The 19343-nt window shown below is 45.5% G+C and overlaps 1 protein-coding gene across 1 annotated transcript in view; it reads left to right on the forward strand.

The window, feature by feature from the left end:
- The window catches only part of FAM217A (family with sequence similarity 217 member A), an 82076-nt gene that overhangs the window by 18971 nt on the left and 43762 nt on the right, over nt 1–19343 (forward strand). The window contains exon 2 of the mRNA XM_069206665.1: nt 11273–11338. Within this exon, the coding sequence (XP_069062766.1) occupies nt 11273–11338 (66 nt within the window). The remainder of the gene's footprint in view (nt 1–11272; nt 11339–19343) is intronic.

Here is a 19343-nt window from a genome sequence, read left to right on the forward strand (position 1 = left end):
GGGACATGCAAAGCTCCTGCAATACCACTATAGTTACACAATACTTATACACAATAAAAGACAATACTCAGTGTTACCAAAACTAAAGGTACTTTATGTTAGTGACACAAGGCCAAAAATATTTTAGAGGCAATACTCCCTCTGGAGGTAAGTATTATACACAATATATACACCACTAACTAAAATCAGGTAAGTAAACAGTCATAGAATAGTGCAAACAGTAGAAAATACAATAGATTGCAATAGGCCTAGGGGCAACACAAACCATATACTAAATTAGTGGAATGCGAATGTCGAATTCCCCCCTAGGCAAGTGTAGTGTGTAGAGGGGCGCTGGGAGTGTAGGAAAACACCAAAGGTAAGTAGAGTACCCCACCCCAGAGCCCAGGAAAGCAGGAGTAAAGTACAGCACGTTTCCTCAGAACACACTACAAGTCGTGATGAAGAATTATGCAAGAACCAAGCAAGACTGCAAGCAACCAACAATGGATTCCTGGACCTGAAGACCTGTGGAGAGAGGAGACCAAGTCCAGAAGTCAGTGAAGAGTCCAGGAAGAACAGGAGTCCCTGCCCACCTGGAAGGAGGTGCAAAAGTGGATTCTCTGGTTGGAAGAAAAGTACAGAAATGCACCAAAGAAGATAGCTGTGGGTTCCTGCTTGGTACAAGAGATGTCCCATGTCGAGTTGTTGGATGCAGGCTGTTTGCATTGCTGGATTCCGCCAACAAGCCTTGGTTCACGCAAGTACACGGTTTGCGTCAAAGAGGAGCTACCTGGACCCAGGAGGGACCTGCGGGTTTCAACTTGCACTGAGGATACAGAAGGGGCTCTCAGCACTTCAGAGAGCCCTCAGAAGACTAGACAGCACCCACAGGAGTCCCAGAACATGGGGACAAAGGAGTTGCAAAGTGCTGTCATTGCAGCACTACATTAGAGGATCCCACGCCACCGGAGAACAACTCAGAGAGCTGTGCGTCACAGGATGGAGTGCTGGTGACCTGGGCCACGCTATGCATGAAGAACTTTTAGAAAAAGTTCACAGAAACCCAAGGAGCTGCAGAAGAAGCGGTGCATAGGGGTAATGTCGCTGCACAGGGAGGCAAGCTCTTACTTCAACCGAAGTCAGACAGCTGGACCTTTGGACAGTCTGGGTCACTTTGGTCCACCACCTGTGTTCCAGGGATCACGCTCGTCTACAGGAGAGGAGTCCCAGAGTACTGGTTGTCATCAAAGAGACGTGCCTGCTGAAGCAGGGAAGTGACTCCGTTACTCCACAGGAGATTCCTTTGGTTCTTCTGGTGCAGGGTGAAGACAGGCAGTCCTCAGAGCGTGCGCACCTTGGAAACTGTTGCAATTGCTGGCTGGAGCTGAAGTTGCAGGTCACATGAGTCTTCCTGGATACTTTGTTTAAGTTACAGCGGTTCCTGGAGCAGTCTGCGGTTGATCTGACGGTCAGAAGCTGAAGCAGAGAATGCAGAGGAGTCCTGGAGGAATCTTGCAAACCGAATCTGAGGAAACACCCAGAGGAGGGACCCTAAATAGCCCTGACAGGGGGATTGGCTACCTACCCCAGTATGCACCTACCAGGAGCGGTCTCCGATGGCCACTCAGATGCTCCCAGGGGGTCCCCACACCTTGGAATCCAAGGTGGTTAACACCAGGGACACTCTGGAGGAGCTCTGGGCACCACCCCGGGGGTGGTGAAAGACAGGTGAGTGGTCACTCCCCTTTCCTTTGTCCAGTTCCTCACCAGAGCAGGGACTGGGGGTCTCTGAACCAGTGTAGACTGGATTATGCAAGGAGGGCGCCTTTTGTGCCCTTCAAAGCATTTCCAGAGGCTCTGGGAGGGTACCCTTCCCATGCCTGTAACCCCTATTTCCAAGGGGAGAGGGTGTAACACCCCTCTCCTAAAGGAAATGCATTGTTCTGCCTTCCTGGGATTGAGCTGCTCAATCCCCAGAAGGGCAAAAACCTGTCTGTGAGGCAGCAGCAGCTGGGGCTGCAGTGGAAACCTCAGAGAGCTGGTTTGGCAGTACTGGGGGTCCATGGTGGAGCCCCCAGGGTGCATGGAATTGCCCCCCCCATACCAGATTTGGATTGGGGGTTCAATTTCACAATCTTAGACACCTCAAATGGCCATATTCGGAGTTACCATTGTGAATCTACATATATGTGGTGCACGCTTATACTGGTGTCCCCGCACTCACGAAGTCCGGGAAATGGGTCCTGGACAGTGTGGGGGCATCTTTGCTAGTGCAAGGGTGCCCTCACACACAGTAACTTTGCACATAGCCTTCAGTAACAGAAGGTTAGACGTATAGGTGACTTATAAGTTACCTGGTGCAGTGAAAATGGCTGTGAAATAGTGTGTGCATTATTTCACTCAGGCTTCAGTGGCAGTCCTGAAGGAGTGTTTGTATGAGCTCCTTGTGGGTGGCAAAAGAAATACTGCAGCCCATAAGGATCTCCTGAAACCCTAATGCCCTGGGTACCTAGGATATACTAGGAGCTTATAAGGGGGGTCCAGTGTGCCAATCAGAATTGGAATATGGAGTCACTAAACTATACTGACAAATTTGGTAAACACAGAGAGCATAAGCACTGGAGTTCTGGTTAGCAGAACTCCAGTGACACAGTCAAGCATACAGGCAACACATATAGGCCACAAACCATGAGTACGGGGGTCCTGACTAGCAGGATCCCAGTGAGACTGTAAAAGCACACTGACAAACAGGCAGAAATTATGGGTAACATGCCAAGAAAGATGGTACTTTCCTACAGATACCAACTTCATTCTAATCAAATCCACCATGCGCTGAAAGCAAGTGAACCACTTGAAAGCTTTCATGATTTCTCTGTCTATGGTGCTGTAAACGCTTGGCACACAAGTGCAGGTGGGTTTCCTAACCTATTTATGAAGAGGAAAAGGTCTTAAATAGATTGTTTTCAGAATTCGCAGTATTCACAGAACAACAAAGTTTTTAGGTAACCCATCAAAGATTCACTAACTCCACAAAACAGAATTCATATCCTATCTTGTGTCTTTTGTAATTAGCCTTGTTAGGTATTCACTAAACAAGAATTCTTAAATAATGGGTTCAGTTGTGTAGTTGTTACTAACTATTGTAACTAAATTCTCCTCATTGGAGTATCCTGGATGTGAATGTGAAATTAGAATAGATGAAGAAACCCCATGGCCTTGGGCATAATAAACTAATGATGTATTTTGGAGCTAATGATAGGTATGCATGCCTTTTCTTCTGTGCCTTTTTCCAAATACACTTGGGAAGATAGTGAACCATAGAGTGTCCAGCAGGAGTCTGAGGGGAGATGTACTATATGTGATCCCTGGAGTTATATTAAGGCTTGCACATTTGGAGGCTGGACACAGCTATCATCATGCCAGGCTAAAGATTAAGGGGCTGATTTGGAGTTTGGCAGAGACGTTACTCTGTCACTACTGTGACTGAGTACCCCGTTTGCTAAGCTGAAGCCCCAACTACCTGATTTCCATTTTCAGTTGCCTGTTAAGGTTTAAATAAAGAAGACAAAGATGCCTATGACCATCTTGCCCAGAAAAAAGAACAAGCATTGGCAAATTCATTCGGTATGCATTATGCAGATATGCAGAATTAGCACACATAGAAAGAGGAAACAATGAGGAAAAATATAATTCTCCCTGTTATGTCCCACTGGGGAAGGTGTAGCATTATAGCACATTCCCAGGTTTACTAGCTTTCCAATACAAGGTAATGCTAGGCAGTGCTATGCACTGCCTTGCATTACTTTGTAGTTACTAAACCATCTAACGCTACCAAAAAATGAATTTGTGTCATAGCTGCACTACAAAAGTGATACAACCCTGCCACAAAATCATAGAAAATCTTCCCTCAAGCTCTAATAAATGGTCCCACCATCCTGATAGGGTCCCTGGTATCTGGCTGGATCATATTGTGTTACAGAGGCTACATACCCCAGATCCCTCTGTCCCACCTCTCCTCCTCCAAACCTCTTCCACAAAAGCATAGGCAACGCACATGTCTAGAAATTCAAGTTCTAGAATATTGGCTGAGGCTGAAGACAAAGGGCCTCATTACGAGTTCACTGTCCGCCGAACTTCTTACGGGGAGGTTGCCGCCATAGTGGCTACCTCCCCGCTGGGCCCGTTAAGAGTTTCCCACTAGGTCAGTGGGCAGAAACCTCAGTTTCCACCAACTGGCCTAGCAGTAAACAGCCTACAGCATTGTCACCGGCTCGTAATCGAGCTGGCGGCAATGCTGTAGGATTCAGGGTGTCCCAGCACCCTCTGAATGCTGGCCAGAGGAACCCCACTGGGCCATGCAGGGACCCCACCCGGGGCCCCCAGCGCCCATTCTCCACAAGCCTTTTCATGGTGGTGCTACTGCCATGAAATGGCTGACAGAGAACAAGGTTGTAATCCCAGGGCAGCGCTGCTTGATCAGAGATCCCGACGGTGCTAGCAGTACCACCACAGCACGACCGCAATGGACAAAATATGGCTTTTAGGTAACCCATCAAAGATTCACTAACTCCACAAAACAGAATGCATATCCTATCTTCTTGTGTCTTTTGTTACTAGTCTTGTTAGGTATTCACTAAGCAAGACTTCTTAAATAATGGGTTCAGTTGTGTAGTTGTTACTAACTATTGTAACTAAATTCTCCTCATTGCAGTATCCTGGATGTGAATGTGAAATTAGAATAGATGAAGAAACCCCATGGGCTTGGGCATAATAAACTAATGATATATTTTGGAGCTAATGATAAGTAAGCATGCCTTTTCTTCTGTGTCTTTTTCCAAATACGCTTGGGAAGATAGTGAAACATAGAGTGTCCAGCAGGTGTCTGAGGGGAGATGTGCTATATGTGATCCCTGGAGTTCTAATAAGGCTTGCACATTTGGAGGCTGGACACAGCTATCATCATGCCAGGCTAAAGATTAAGGGGCTGATTTGGAGTTTGGCAGAGGAGTTACTCTTGTCACTACTGTGACTGAGTATCCCGTTTGCTAAGCTGAAGCCCCAACTACCTGATTTACATTTTTAGTTGCCTGTTAAGGTTTAAATAAACAAGTCAAAGATGCCTCTGACCACCTTGCCCAGAAAAAAGAACAAGCATTGGCAAATTCAATAGGTACGCATTATGCAGATATGCAGAATTAGCACACATAGAAAGAGGAAATAATGAGGAAAAATAGATATCATTCTCCCTGTTATGCCCCACTGGGGAAGGTGTAGCATTATGGCACATTCCCAGGTTTTCTAGCTTTCCAATACAAGGTAATGCAAGGCAGTGCTTTGCACTGCCTTGCATTAATTTGTAGTTACTAAACCATCTAATGCTACCAAAAAAGGAATTTGTGTCAGAGCTGCACCACAAAAGTGATACAACCCTGCCACAAAATCATAGTAAATCTTCCCTCAAGCTCTAATAAAAGGTCCCACCATCCTGATAGGGTCAATGGTACCTGGCTGGATCATATTTTGTTACAGAGGCTACATACCCCAGATCCATCTGTCCCACCTCTCCTCCTCCAAACCTCTTCCACAAAAGCATAGGCAATGCACGTTTCTAGAAATTCAAGTTCTAGAATATTGGCTGAGGCTGAAGACAAAGGGCCTCATTACAAGTTCGACGGACGGTTTAGTCCGTCTGCCGAACTTCCGACGGGGAGGTTGCTGCCATAGTGGCTACCTCCTCGCTGGGCCCTTTAAGAGTTTCCCACTAGGTCAGTAAGTGGAAACCTCGGTTTCCACCAACTGTCCTAGCGGGAATCAGCTGAGGAACATGTACAAAAGAGGCCAGTTCCCATGATCTCTCTAAAGGTCCATACCCCTACACTTCCATCAAATATTAAGGTCGGTCGCATTTTCTGTGTGAATCTGTAATTGAACTTGAACTGAAAGTCCTCATCAACAAAAATTGCAGGTGGAGCAGAAGGGGCAGGGGCTTGCTTAACCAAGGACACGTGAAGCACCGTATAAACCCTAAACCAAACTGGAAGACCCAAGGCAACTACCAAACTTGTGTCTTACCTACAGATTTTGGTTAGGCGTACGGTATCCTTCATCATATCCTCGAATCCATGCCGGCTCACCCAATCTAATAATTGAAAATGATGGTCCTGTTACCTCAACATGTTACAGTCTTCTTGTGAATTGCTGCCTGTATAAAGGCATCTCCCTCCATTTCATAACAATCTCCAAATAATTGTCCCCAGTCAGTAGGTCCTTCATCAGGTTGCTGAGCAGGAAGCTATGTACGCAACTCCCCAGCCTCATCTAGTTCATCCTCTGACAACTCCCTCACCTTCCAGAATTCCTGTTCATAGGATGTCAAAATCTCACTTTCCCAGTGTATTTGAAAACTCAAAATGCAGAGTAGATGCCTTCATAATTTTTTTAGGTGATCCACTTTCACTTTCCAGTAAATTATAGAATCACCAGCACAGGTCAGACACAAATTCCTGCACTGAATGTGTGACTTTTCACAGTATCTCGGAATTATTAATGGTAGCCCATTCGGCAGCCTCCACACCTCAATTTCCCCCTGCATAGCTGCCCCCTTAGCCTCAATAATATAAAAGGTGGCCTGAAGATCTTTCAGGGCACCCATCTAGAGGTACTCACCAATTGTATTGCATTCTTCTGCTCTCCATTAAATCTATGCCCTCCATTGCATTGCTCTTCCTGGTTAAGTGGCCTGGGTTTAAAAAATCCTGATTCCGCTTTTCCCTTTGTTTTCATTTGGAGGTATTGTAAGGGCTGTAGAGTGTGCAGGCAAAGGATATATAAACAGCTATCTCTCTCAGCCAGCACTTTGCAACTTCATAGATCCTTTCCTGTTTTAATCTAATGAGTTGAAGGCACACTCTGTTTTCAAACTGTAGGGCAGCTGAAGATGCTTCCATAGAATAAGCCCGACCTTACGTAAGCTCTTCCCAGACTTTCCATCCCATTTCCTCTCTATGCCACAGCAGCGTGAAGCCTGGTGGTGGTACAACACTGTACTCATCATTCAAACTCGATGTCTCCCTTGCACTGCAGGAACTGCTCCAAGGTTCCTACAACGCTATCTTGGATTGTCTGCAATGCTACTAGGTCTGGGCAGGGGTGTAGCTTCCATAGGTGCAGCATGTGCAGGTGCACTGGTCCCAGGGGCCCGAATGGCCCCCTGGACTCTAAATATTGATGTATTTTATAATTCAGACACCAGCAACAGGGGCCAATTCCTTCCTTGCACTAGCGCCCCTGACACCAGCTAGCTACATCCCCTCTGCTGCATTGCATTTGATTGTCCAGTGGATGACCAGTTCAATCATCTGCCCTCTGAAATGTGCTTTCAAAGTGTTTGATGGTGTGAAAATATCTGATGGGGAGTAATTGAGGTCAATGAATTCCCAATATAGCAAACAAAGCTGAACTGAATTTAACATAGGATGTACATGCAAAGCAGCCGACATGGGCGGCAGAAAGAAGACTCATGTTCCAAGGAGACCGTGCTGTTATCAAATCACTGTGGGTGCAGGAGTAACAGGAGGAAAAAGCAGGGCCATGATCTGCCAGGCTGACTATGGAGCCATGTAGGCTCAAAATCTACGTTCAAGACTGGTCTACGCCATGACGAGGGGGATTGTACGATTGTTCAGATGGCTGTCATTAAAGAAAGACCTCTAGTCTCATCTATACAGTGACAAACAGAGGCATTATATGTTTCTGTAATGCTTTTAATGAAGCAACTGCATCCTAGATAGCAAAGCGTGAGCTGCAATATCCAGGATGACACAGCAAGTCCATAATATCTACTTGGTGTGAGGTATAACAAACAATCCTGAAGATCACAGAGCTGCTCATGGGACTCTATGTTAACAGGATTTGGCACCTCACATGTGATGTTGCACCAGACCAGTAAAGGTAGAGGCAACTAGTGACTGAGTTTTGAGTATCTTGCTCAAACTATTGAAGTGATTGTCCTGGGGTTAATTCAGAGGTGGACCATTGGGTAACTTTTACCCCTCCTTCATGTTGGTGCCAAGTCTCCTTTATGGCACAGTCACTTTGCATGGTCAAAAAAGTGCTGTATGCTGTATGCTGTTACTTAAAGGGGCCCATATGACGGCTACAGGCAACTCCCTCTAAGGTGTTCCAAAATGTCACTGGGGAGAGGAGGATACAATACACAAGCTTGGCCGATCCTTACCTGGCTGAATGTATGAGCCTTTCAGTATTCTCTCTCCAGATTGAAACACCGCCGAGTCCTGATGCACTTCATTTGTCAGTTATTAGGGCCAGGAATGGGGGTTTAAAAGTGTTTCAAGTAGTAATGCCATCCTCCCTCCCCTTAATTTGTCATTTTCTGTGTTTTTTCTTCCTCTTCTTGTGTTTGTCCCTCCCCTGGAGAATGGACACATTATTTGTGTCCTTGCTTTGCTCATTTTTTAGTGAATACGTTTTTTTGTTTAAGTACTCTATGAGGTTGTTTGTGTTCTCCAGCTGTTTTCCTTGTGCGCTTCTCCACCCTCCATGTTTGCCTTGGTCACCCTCACTCAGTTGCAGATCTTGCTTCCTCCCCAACCACTTGCCCTTGACATTCTTCCTTCCCCTCCACCCCATTGTCCATGTGCTTCCCCATCATCCTGCCTGCCCTTCTTTGTATATGTTATTTTTCCAGCCTCTCCCACCTGCCTGCCTTTGTTCGTGTGCTTCCATTACATGTTAAATCATGATGTTGATAAACAAGGCTATCCATGGTAATGCCACGGCCTGATCCATTTTAATTGTGCCAAAGCACTTAAGATATGAAGGTAAAAGATTCCTGATTCCGGCTAAAGTTTGTGAGGGAAAAAGCTGGTGGTGGAGCCTTTCCAGTTGGTGCAAGCAACGATCACTCTTCCAGAAACCCTCAGAAGGACCATACTTCTCCCTTTCTGGAAGGCAATGAAAACCATACTGTATTGAATAGTTACATCTGGCACTTCCAGCACGTAGGTGGTGTGCTGTCATTTTTACCACTTCACAAGTAAATTGGTTAAGTAAAGCCACCTTTTTAGGCAGCATATCCTCAGAATTGTACCCTAAATTGAATTAATAGGCCCTATTTTTAAAACAAATATTTATGTCAAGACTCCTGTCCTAGCTCCATGTTTAGAATCTGTCTTGTTGGCAGTGCTAAATCTGTACCACATGGAGCTGGTTGTAAAGCACATCTCATGGCTTTTTTATCGGTCGGTCCAGGGTGATGCCCTAGTCCATACTCCCTCAGGTGGTCATTTTGACATTGGCAGTAAAAACCTCCTAACCCTGCGGTGACAGCCGCCAAAATACCATCACCGCGGCTATCATTCGTCCACCATATTATGATCACTGCCAGACTTCCGCCACAAGAAGGGCGGAAATCCGACAGTAATCATGCTGGCGGACTGTGGTAAGCTGACGCTATTACCACCAGCACTGCCACGCCAGTTAAACGCCGCCAGCCGTATTATGACAATTCATACGGCCTGGTAGTGTTCTGCTGGCGGGGCGCTGCTGGCGGTAGCTGTGCCCTTTCGCGTTCCCTGCCAGAAGACCTCCTCGACCAAGGTAAGTGAGGCTTCCGACGGGGGAGGGGCGTGGGAGGGTAGGTGGTGTTGTGTGTGTGTGTCTGAGTGTGTGCATGAATGTGAGAGTGAGTGTTTGAATGCGTCTGTGTGTGTTGTTTTGTTTGCGTCATTGTATGCGTGTGAGTAAATGCATGTAAGAATGGTGAAGTGAGTGCGTGTCTGCATGTCAGTGTGATTGTGTGTAAGAATGTGTGCGAGCATGTCTGGATGCATGCTTGTATGAATGCCTGTATGTCAGTGTGAGTGATTGGGTGTATGCGTGGTGCGTGTCTGCGGGTGTGTGCGTGTATGGGGTGTGTGTGTGATGATCGGAGGGGCCGGGGGTGTGTTTGAATGTTGGAGGTGGGGTGTAAGTGTGTGTATGGGGGTGGGTGGGGGGTTTGGATGGAGGGGGTGGGGGTGTGTGTGAGGTTTGGAGAGGGTGAGGGAGTGTGAGGATCAGAGCGGAGTGGGGGAGGTTGGATGGAGGGGGGTGGGGGGTGTCAGGTGAGTGTTGGGGGGGTCAGGGAGCCCAACTACCGGTGACAGGGAAGGAATTCCCTGTCACCGGTAGGGCCTACCGCCATAGTAAACAATGGTGATAGGTAGGCTCATAATGCCGGCGGCAGTACTGTGCCTGCCGCCGGGCTGCAGATTGACATTTCCCGCCGGGAGGCTGATACTGCCATGGCGGTTTGAGTGGAAAAGTGGACAAATGATAGTTAGCCATGCTCCCTCATTAGCTTTATTTTTCTTCAGTGTTGCTCTGCAAATTGTGGTGTAAATTCATTGAAAATGTTGAGTGTCCTTGGTGCTGTGTATTATCATACATGACTTGGACTTCAAATAGTTTGACTGCTGCTGATGTGAGGCTCATGATGGTATTAAAGTTATGTTATCTGGTAAATGTCCTAGACCCACAGGTTAGGTAAATGAAAGACACAGACATCAGAGTGATGGTTTCTAGAACTGGCCACAATCATGTGCACTCAAGCTTTTTTATAGGCAGGCTCTCCTGACCAGTGACGCTTGTGTTGGAAGGGTGTGTGGTGGGTTTTAAGTCCAGCCTCAATGAGTTGTTCTGTAACAAACACTAGAATGTGTCCAGCAGAACACTACCTTCCTCCCAAAGTTTATTAAAATTAAAAATAAGTCCAGCCTGTAGGATTAACAGAAAACACACTAGACACCACAGTCTCTCAGCCTCAAGAGGCAGTCTGCAGGACGGTGGTGGACAGGTGCAACTGGGAGTATAACAAACATTAGAATGTGTCTAGCAGGATACTACATTATCCTCCACATGCTCTTTTGCTGTAAACCTATATGCAGGATGGTGCCCTTGTAATTGGCAGTGAAGTGGTGGGTACTGCAATTACAGAGGGCATTGAATAGAGAGAACGTTTGCAGGGGTTGCATATATGAAGCAGAGGTGGTACTCTGGGCGAGTGTACTAAAGGCCACATGATTAGCGTGTCCCAAACTGCTTGAATAATGGTGTTGATAGTATGAACTGCTCAAGTAGCAAGGTTTGTTTATCAGCAGAAGCTACCTGTGAGAAAGATTGTGCATCATTTGTGAATCATTATCTTAATAACTTCTGGCATTGTTGCGTAATTAAATGTATTTAAATCTGTCTTGGTTATAAATAACTGAATCTTTGCTCTGTGCTGCAGGACAGTTCTAAAATTCCAGTGGATCAGATGGAAAGACTTCACCTATCAAAACACAAACTTATCCAGGTAGATGTGGTAAATTATTTACTGTGTACACCCAAATGACTTGTAAATAATTCTTGTTCCCTTATAGGCAGCGTGTATTAAAAATATTATTAGAGCAGAAGTTATTTATCAAGCACTTATTTATACAATGTTTTTCTGGTGCAACGTTATGCTGCTACCAAGTGGTCACCAGTGGTGGCTGGCCCATTATTGTGTTCTTCACTCTGTCACTCATGCAGAATGAATTTTAAGCATTTCATCAGTGCCTGCCACTGAAATGCACCCTGCATATGGCCCAGGGAGCTCCTGAGCATAGAGAACCTTCTGCATGAAGCATGCAATGAAACAAATAGCTTCCAGCTTTACCTGCACAAAGGTTTTTGTAAGTACCAGTCTTTATGCAGGTTAAGACTTCATAAGTTTATCCCCTCCTCTCCTGCTTGGCTAAAACCACTTTTCATTCTCTGCATCGGGCGAAAACGGCGAGCAAAACACCAAGCTATGACATGTTAAGGGGTAAAAGGCTGCTTTAATAGAACAGGACTGGAACTAACAAACAACCTTGGCTTTAAGCCGAACAAAACTAATCATGTTCTCACTAATACATTAAAGCTCCTCTGAACCCCCCCTCTACCCTCTAATAAAATTCAATGTCCTTTCCCAACCCACCCTTGCCCAAAATCCAGTACCCCTCTGCCCTGGTCTCCGCTTCATGTTGTTCCCCTTGCCCTTCCAACCCTTTGGTCCATCTCAATATCCTTGCCCCCTCCTTATAGGGGTACTGTACCCCTTCCCAACTAATAAAACTTCTTTCAGCTATGCCTCCCCAGATCCCTCTACCAGTGGCAAAAATATTTCAACGAGCACAGTAGACCTGCCATATTAAAAATGTTATTTAAGAAACAGTGTATAAGAGGAAACGATCCCTTAAAAAACCCAAACTAGAGACAAGAATCAGCTACTAATAGTGAAGAAATCATGAAAACATATAAGGAAAAACACATGAGATAAACTAAAACAATTCAAGGGTAGGTGGAACAAATGACAGAAAACCATGCCCTGGGTACCTGGAGTATGACAGCGGCCAAAGAGGCTGACCACACCACACCCCGCCCTCCCTTTATAAATCTCTAACTGATTCCACCCATGATGACCACCCACCAATCACCAGGATCAATGCCTTGCATTACACCACCGACGCCTGATAAGCACAGGAGGGGGCCGAACAGGCCTTTACTCCCCCCCCAACCCACACAGGATGAAAACGGCATGCAAAACAACACGCTATGCCATGTTAAGGGGTAAGAGGCCGCTCTAATAGAACAGGTCTGATAACTAACAAACAACCTTGGCATTAAGCCCAACAAAACTAATCATCTCATCACTAATACATAAAAACTCCTCCTAACTCCATCCCACCCTCTAATAAATTCAGTGCCCTTTCCCAACCCACCCTTTCCCAAAATCCAGTACCCCTCAGCCCTGGTCTCCACTTCATGTTGTTCCTCTTGCCCCTCCATCCCTTTGGTCCTTCTCAATACGCTTGTCCTCTCATTATAGTGGTTCTATACCCCCTTCCCAATCAAAGAAATGTCTTTCAGATCCACCACCCAGGAAAACCCATAGGTATTTTCCTGCGCCACCCAACTTATTGTCTCCAACTGCAAACATGCAACTTGAAAATCCCACAAATGCTCACCCAACAATTCAGCAATCCTTAGCCATAATTCCAAGATATAAAACTCATTAAACAAAAGGGATAAATATACTCCATCCTGCCTATAAAGAGAAACATAATTTGACACAATTTCTGAATGCTGGTAATCAGAGATCCCATGCTGCCTACACAAATCTCTCGTTTCGCAGTTCACCTTTCTGCGCTGCTTCTCAATACCAGAAAAACTCCTTGCACCTCTCCAAAATCTTCTGGGCACCAATTCGGTCCAAAAAATATGAGTTCCGGAACAACGACCTTGTAACCTAAGTATATCTAATTTCATAACTTTTAACAAGCCAATACCTGACAATGCAACCAAATCGTTCTCAACTAAATGCACAAATAACATATCAGGACAAACCCCCCCACCCAACCAAATTTTAACCAGGGCCCCATTAAGCCCCAACTGATAACCAAAACACTGTGACTTCGCCTGCTTGGCTTCCCAGCGAGCAAATCAGTGGGCAACAATCCAGACTGACAATCCAGAACTGTCAGGACTCGCCACACAACTTTAAAAGAAAAAGAATAATAACCGAAGAACTGAAAATACCACTATAAAGATTACATGAGCATGTTAACTGGCTGAGTTACTTGGTCTAATATATCTCTTGAAACAATGAGTGCTCCAGCGCCCAAGATCCATAATCATGTTATCACTTTTACCTGCCATTTTGGCATCCAAAGAAGCTCCAATGCAGAATGAATGTGTCCCATAAACTTTGGGAGATACACCCAACTTAACCAAAACAGCTCTTAAAACTGCAAGAAGCTGAAAAGAGGTTAAGGCAGAACCATCCTCATGTGTAAAAACATATGCACACAAAGGCAATAAGAAAGTAGAAGAAAAGGAAATCCAACAATTTAAGGGGCAATCAGGAAGAAAATTTGATCTTAAAACCACTTCTTGACCCCTACATAACTTGTCTGTTTTTGTCGAGCCCAACCATAATTTGACTTTATCTTCCAGGATACTTACGTGACAATGTTGTAGACCTACGCCAACTTTTGTCCCCAGTAATTCAAAATCTCTGAGGGCGCCATAATATAACCAATACATACATAATAAACACAGGAGAAAAGCAAACCACATCTAGAGCTCCCAATATATCCTTCAAACCTTCCATTGGGTCGTAACCCCAGTAATACTTACAATAATATGAAATACCTGACATCTTCCCCTTATAGTAACTGCAGCCAGTCCCAGGTCAATCTGACCCATAATAAATCAGACAGCATTATCCCACCTGTGCCATAGCAAATAAGGACCTTCCCATCTCTTAACTGCACCTGACTTAAGGAATTCAGACAAGGCCTTATCATAAGTCTTCTAAGTGGACGGAACTATGGATTGATGAATCAATTGTAAAATCCTCAGATTCCCATATCCCAAAGGGCCTGTGGCACATCCATTTTCTGAACATGCACTCCCAGTGCCAGTCCATGGAATCTCTGCCACTGTGAGACAGCGCGTTGTCTATATCGTTATTCACACCTCGAACATATTGTGCCTTAAATAAAATGTTGAATTTCAAACAACTGAGTAAAAAGAGCTGCAACAACTTCAAAACTTTTTCATTGCATGTTTTTTGTAGATTAACCCAAATTACTATAATTTTATTATCAACATTAAATACCTCACACCTGTCGGCCAATTTGTCACCCCATAAAAACCAGAGTGACAAAGAGAGAAAAAGATCAAGTGTGCTTCTCTCCAAGATTCAGGCCAGCTTTCGGCAGCCCAGTGACCATCCTAGAACACTCTAAAACCGTGTTCTCTAGAAGCATTGGAAAAGATTTGGACTTGCCACAACCATTCCTCATCAGCCTTAAACATCGTGACACAATTAAATCCTTGCAGGAAGGAAATCCATTTCTGCAAATCTGCCTTGATGCTGGCCTTAAACTTAATCCTGTGGTGTGGTCAAACTGCTCCTTTCACCGCAAAACCAAGTCGCCTACAAAAAGCTCTTCCAAATCTCACCACTTGACAAGCAAAATTCAAATAGCCTAACAAGGCTTGCACCTGCCGCAACTCAAGCTTTGCCTTGCTCACTGCCTCTTCCAACAAAGAAATCAACATATTGTATTGTATTGTAATAGTATTTATATAGCGCTTACTACCCCCGAAGAGGCGTCAAAGTGCTTTTTGGCGAGTAGCACGCTACTCCAGAACCCAAAAGAAATTAGTGGTGGATTAGTATAGGGAAATATGAGTACAGTTTTAGTATTAGTATGACTTAATTTGAGCCGAGCATATGTGAGTTTGTTGGTTGGATTCAATCAATCAATCAATCAATCAAATTTATAAAGCGCGCTACTCACCCATAAAGGGTCTCAAGGCGCTGGGGGGGGGGGTCAGTGCTCGAAGAGCCAGGTCTTGAGCTGCCTTCTGAAGGGGAGGTGGTCAGGTATGGCGCGAAGGTGGCTGGGTAGCGAGTTCCAGGTCTTCGCTGCCAAGAAAGAGAAAGATCTTCCTCCGGCGGTGGCTTTGCGGATGCAGGGTACAGCTGCCAGGGCCTGACCGGCGGAACGTAGAGTGCGCGAAGGGGTGTAGAAGGAGATGCGGCTGTTGATCAGTTTGGGTCCGAGGTTGTGAAGGGCTTTGTGTGCGTGGGTCAGAAGTCGGAAGGTGATCCTCTTGTTGACGGGGAGCCAGTGGAGTTTTTTCAGGTGTCCGGAGATGTGATGGTGGCGAGGGATGTCCAGGATGAGTCTCGCGGCGGCGTTCTGGATACGTTGAAGTTTCCTCATCAGCTTGGTGGTGATGCCGGCGTACAGGGTGTTCCCGTAGTCCAGGCGGCTGGTTACGAGGGCGTGGGTGACCGTCTTCCTGGTCTCTGTGGGGATCCAGCGGAAGATTTTGCGAAGCATGCGGAGGGTATTGAAGCATGCCGAGGTCACTTCGTTCACCTGCCTGGACATGGTGAGGGATGAGTCCAGGATGAAGCCGAGGTTGCGGGCGTGGTCAGTGGGTTGGGGAGTGCTGCCTAGGGCGGGGGGCCACCAGGAGTTGTCCCATGCGGTGGGAGTGGGGCCGAGGATGAGGACCTCTGTCTTGTCTGCGTTCAGTTTTAGACGGCTGTCTGTCATCCAGTTCGCCACTTCCTTCATTCCTTCGTGTAATCTGGTTCTGCCTGCGGTGGGGTTGTTAGTGAGGGATAGGATGAGCTGGGTGTCATCGGCGTATGATATCAGGTCGAGTCCGTGGTTGCGTGCGATGTTCGCCAGGGGGGTCATGTAGACGTTGAAGAGAGTGGGGCTGAGGGAGGATCCTTGGGGTACGCCGCAGATGATTTCCGTGGCTGTTGATCTGAAGGGGGGGAGGCGGACTCTCTGGACTTTGCGCAGTCGGAGAGCCAGTTGGTGAGATTGTTGGCGGCTTCGTCGGGGTCGGTGGTGTAGGTGGGTTGGTTCTGGGAGAGGGTTGCTGCGAGCTGTTCCGTGGTGATACGGTTCCAGTGTCTTCTTGGGGGTTGCTGGGTGTGGTGGTGTACGGTGGTCTTCTTGAAGCTGAAGTGGACACATCTGTGGTCCGACCAGGTGAGTTCGGTGGTGTGGCTGAAGGTGACGTGTCTGCTGGAGGAGAAGATGGGGTCGAGCGTGTGTCCGGCGTAGTGGGTTGGGGTGTTGACAAGCTGATTCAGTCCCAGGTTGGCGAGGTTGTCCAGGAGGGCGGTGGTGTGGTTGTCGGTGAGGTTCTCTAGGTGAAAATTGAGGTCTCCTAGGAGGATGTAGTCGGTGGAGGAGAGTGCGTGAGGGTTGACGAAGTCTGCGATGTCTTCGGTGAACTTGGAGCGGGGGCCTGGTGGTCTGTACTGGAGTAATGGAGGGGTGAAGGAGGGAAGAATCCAGAAGTGTTAATTGGGAGTTTATGGTAATAGGATTTAGGCTTGGGTTGAGTAAAGGGGGGATGGAGGAGGGAACAGTCTGTGGAAAGGGTTAGGGAGGTCATAGTAGCAGGGTGAGATAAATGAGGGAGAATTTAGTAGGGTTGTTTGGGAGATCATGGTAGTAAAGTGAGGTTTGGGTGAGTTAGATGTGGAAGAGGAGGGAAGAACTTAGGCAGGGTTACTTAGGAGATTAAAGTAGTAGAATGGATTGGGGATGAGTCAGAGTGGGAATGGAGGATAGAGTGATAGAGACATGACATATGGTGATGGGTAGACAAAGTGTGATATAAAATGAGAGCAGGGATTCATAAGTATCTAATATAACAACTTATCTAGGAGTTATGCAATGACCTATGAATATGTTAAGCATAGAATAACATGCACACATATATATATAGATATACACACACACATACATGAACACACACACATATGCACACATATATGTACATACATATACATATTTAAACCATGAGTAAATATACATTAGTTAAACAGGTTTAAAGAGTATGTGTGTAGTTTATTGTTATGACATAGTAGCAATACATATTTTCTAAAGAACTATATATAACTAGAATATACACATGATCAGATAAAAATATTTATCAACATAGGCATATGCAGTCCATAGCTGTTTGTATTTGGTGGTCATGAAGGAAAGAGCCAACTCTTGAGTAGTTTTCTGAAGACAAGATAGTTATCTGTGGCTCTTATAGTTGGGGGTAATTAATTCCATAGTTTGGCTGCTTGAACGGAGAAGGATGTACCACATATATTCTTTTTCTTGTATGGTGGTGTTCTAAGGCGGGGTGCCAATCTTGAGCAGAGGCTTCTTTGTTGAATGTATTTGGTTATTTTGTTTCTGATAAAGAGCGGTCCTGTTCCATGTATAGCTTTGTGGGTGATACAAAGCAGCTTAAAGGTGCATCTTCTGGCAACGGGTAACTGGTGTAGTGCTCTCAAGGAAGGGGAGATGTGGGCTTGTGGCTTTACATGTAATAGTAGCCTGGCTGCGGAGCTATGAATATGTTGTAGTTTTTTCATAATAGATAGAGATGATCCATGGTTGAGGCCATTGGCATAATCCAGTTTGGATAGTACAAGTGAGATAGTAGCTTGCAGTGGAAATCCGAAGTGAGGGAAGATGCGTCGTAGGGTCTTCAAGGTGATGAAGCTTGTTCGTGCTAATTTGTCTACTTGGGCATTCATTGATAACTTGGAGTCCATAGAGATTCTAAGGTTTTTAACTTCCTTGGATAATTGAGGAGGTGGTCCGAGATCGTCAGGCCAGGCGCACAGTGGGTCATAATTTTTCTAGTCACCACATGTGAGTATGTCTGTTTTGGAGACATTTAGTTTGAGATGGCTCCAAATCATCCACTGATCAACGGCTCTGAGGCAACTGAAGATTAGTGAGTTTTCAATGTTTTTGTGGCATTCTAATTTAAGTGTGTCATCTGCATAGTTGTAGCATGTGAGATGAAAATAATTGATCAGTTCTGGTAATGATATCATGTAGATGTTGAAAAGCAAAGGTGAGATGATTGATCCTTGGGGGACCCCTGCTTTTGTGAGGTAGGGTTTGGACGAGAAGGGGATATTAGTTATTTTTTTAAGGTAGGATGTAATCCAGTTGAGAGCAGTCCCTTCTATGTAGGCTTAGTGGAGTCTTTGAATTAGGGTGTCACGGTCAACCATATCAAAGGCAGCCGAGAGGTCCAAGAGAAGTAGTGCAGCAACTCCATTGCGGTCGACTGTATTTTTAAGATTATCCCAGATTGCTATGAGTGCCGATTCAAAGCCTCTTCCTGGGCAGAATCCACTTTGGAAATCTGAAAGTATAGAATTGTCTTCAATGAATTGTGACATCTGGGTGAAAGCTGCTCTTTCTATCAGTTTGCCCAGGAAAGGTCAATTTGTGATTGTCTGTAGTTGTTGGGTTCTTGCAGGTCTATGTTTGTTTTCCTTAATAACGGTAGGATGTATGCCTTTTTCAGGTCTACAGGAAAAGTTCTGGTAGTTAAAAAGTTGTTGATGATTCTTCTTACAGGTGTGGCAGCAGATGTAGATAAAAGAGTGTTCTTGAAAATGTGTGGTGAGCAAGGGTCAGAAGGGCAATAAGAAGGTCTGCTTGCTTTGACCACATCCATAAATTCACCTTGTGATATTTGTGTGAAGGACTGTAGAGGCTGGGTTGGTTTATTCTTCGAGGGTATTTTAGGAAAGGGGTTGGTGCTGATGGTTTTCTTCTGTTTTAAATAGGAGTCCAATGTGTCTGCGTTGGTTGTATAATGAGTTGCCAGTTTGTTTGTGAAATCTTGAGTAGTGGGATGACTTCCTTCCATGCATGTAGGTTTTTGAAATTCATTGAGAATTTTATCAAATTCTTTGGTTGGAAATTTAGCATTTTTAATTC

Source organism: Pleurodeles waltl, chromosome 2_1, assembly GCF_031143425.1.
Source record: "Pleurodeles waltl isolate 20211129_DDA chromosome 2_1, aPleWal1.hap1.20221129, whole genome shotgun sequence".
NCBI lineage: Eukaryota > Metazoa > Chordata > Amphibia > Caudata > Salamandridae > Pleurodeles > Pleurodeles waltl.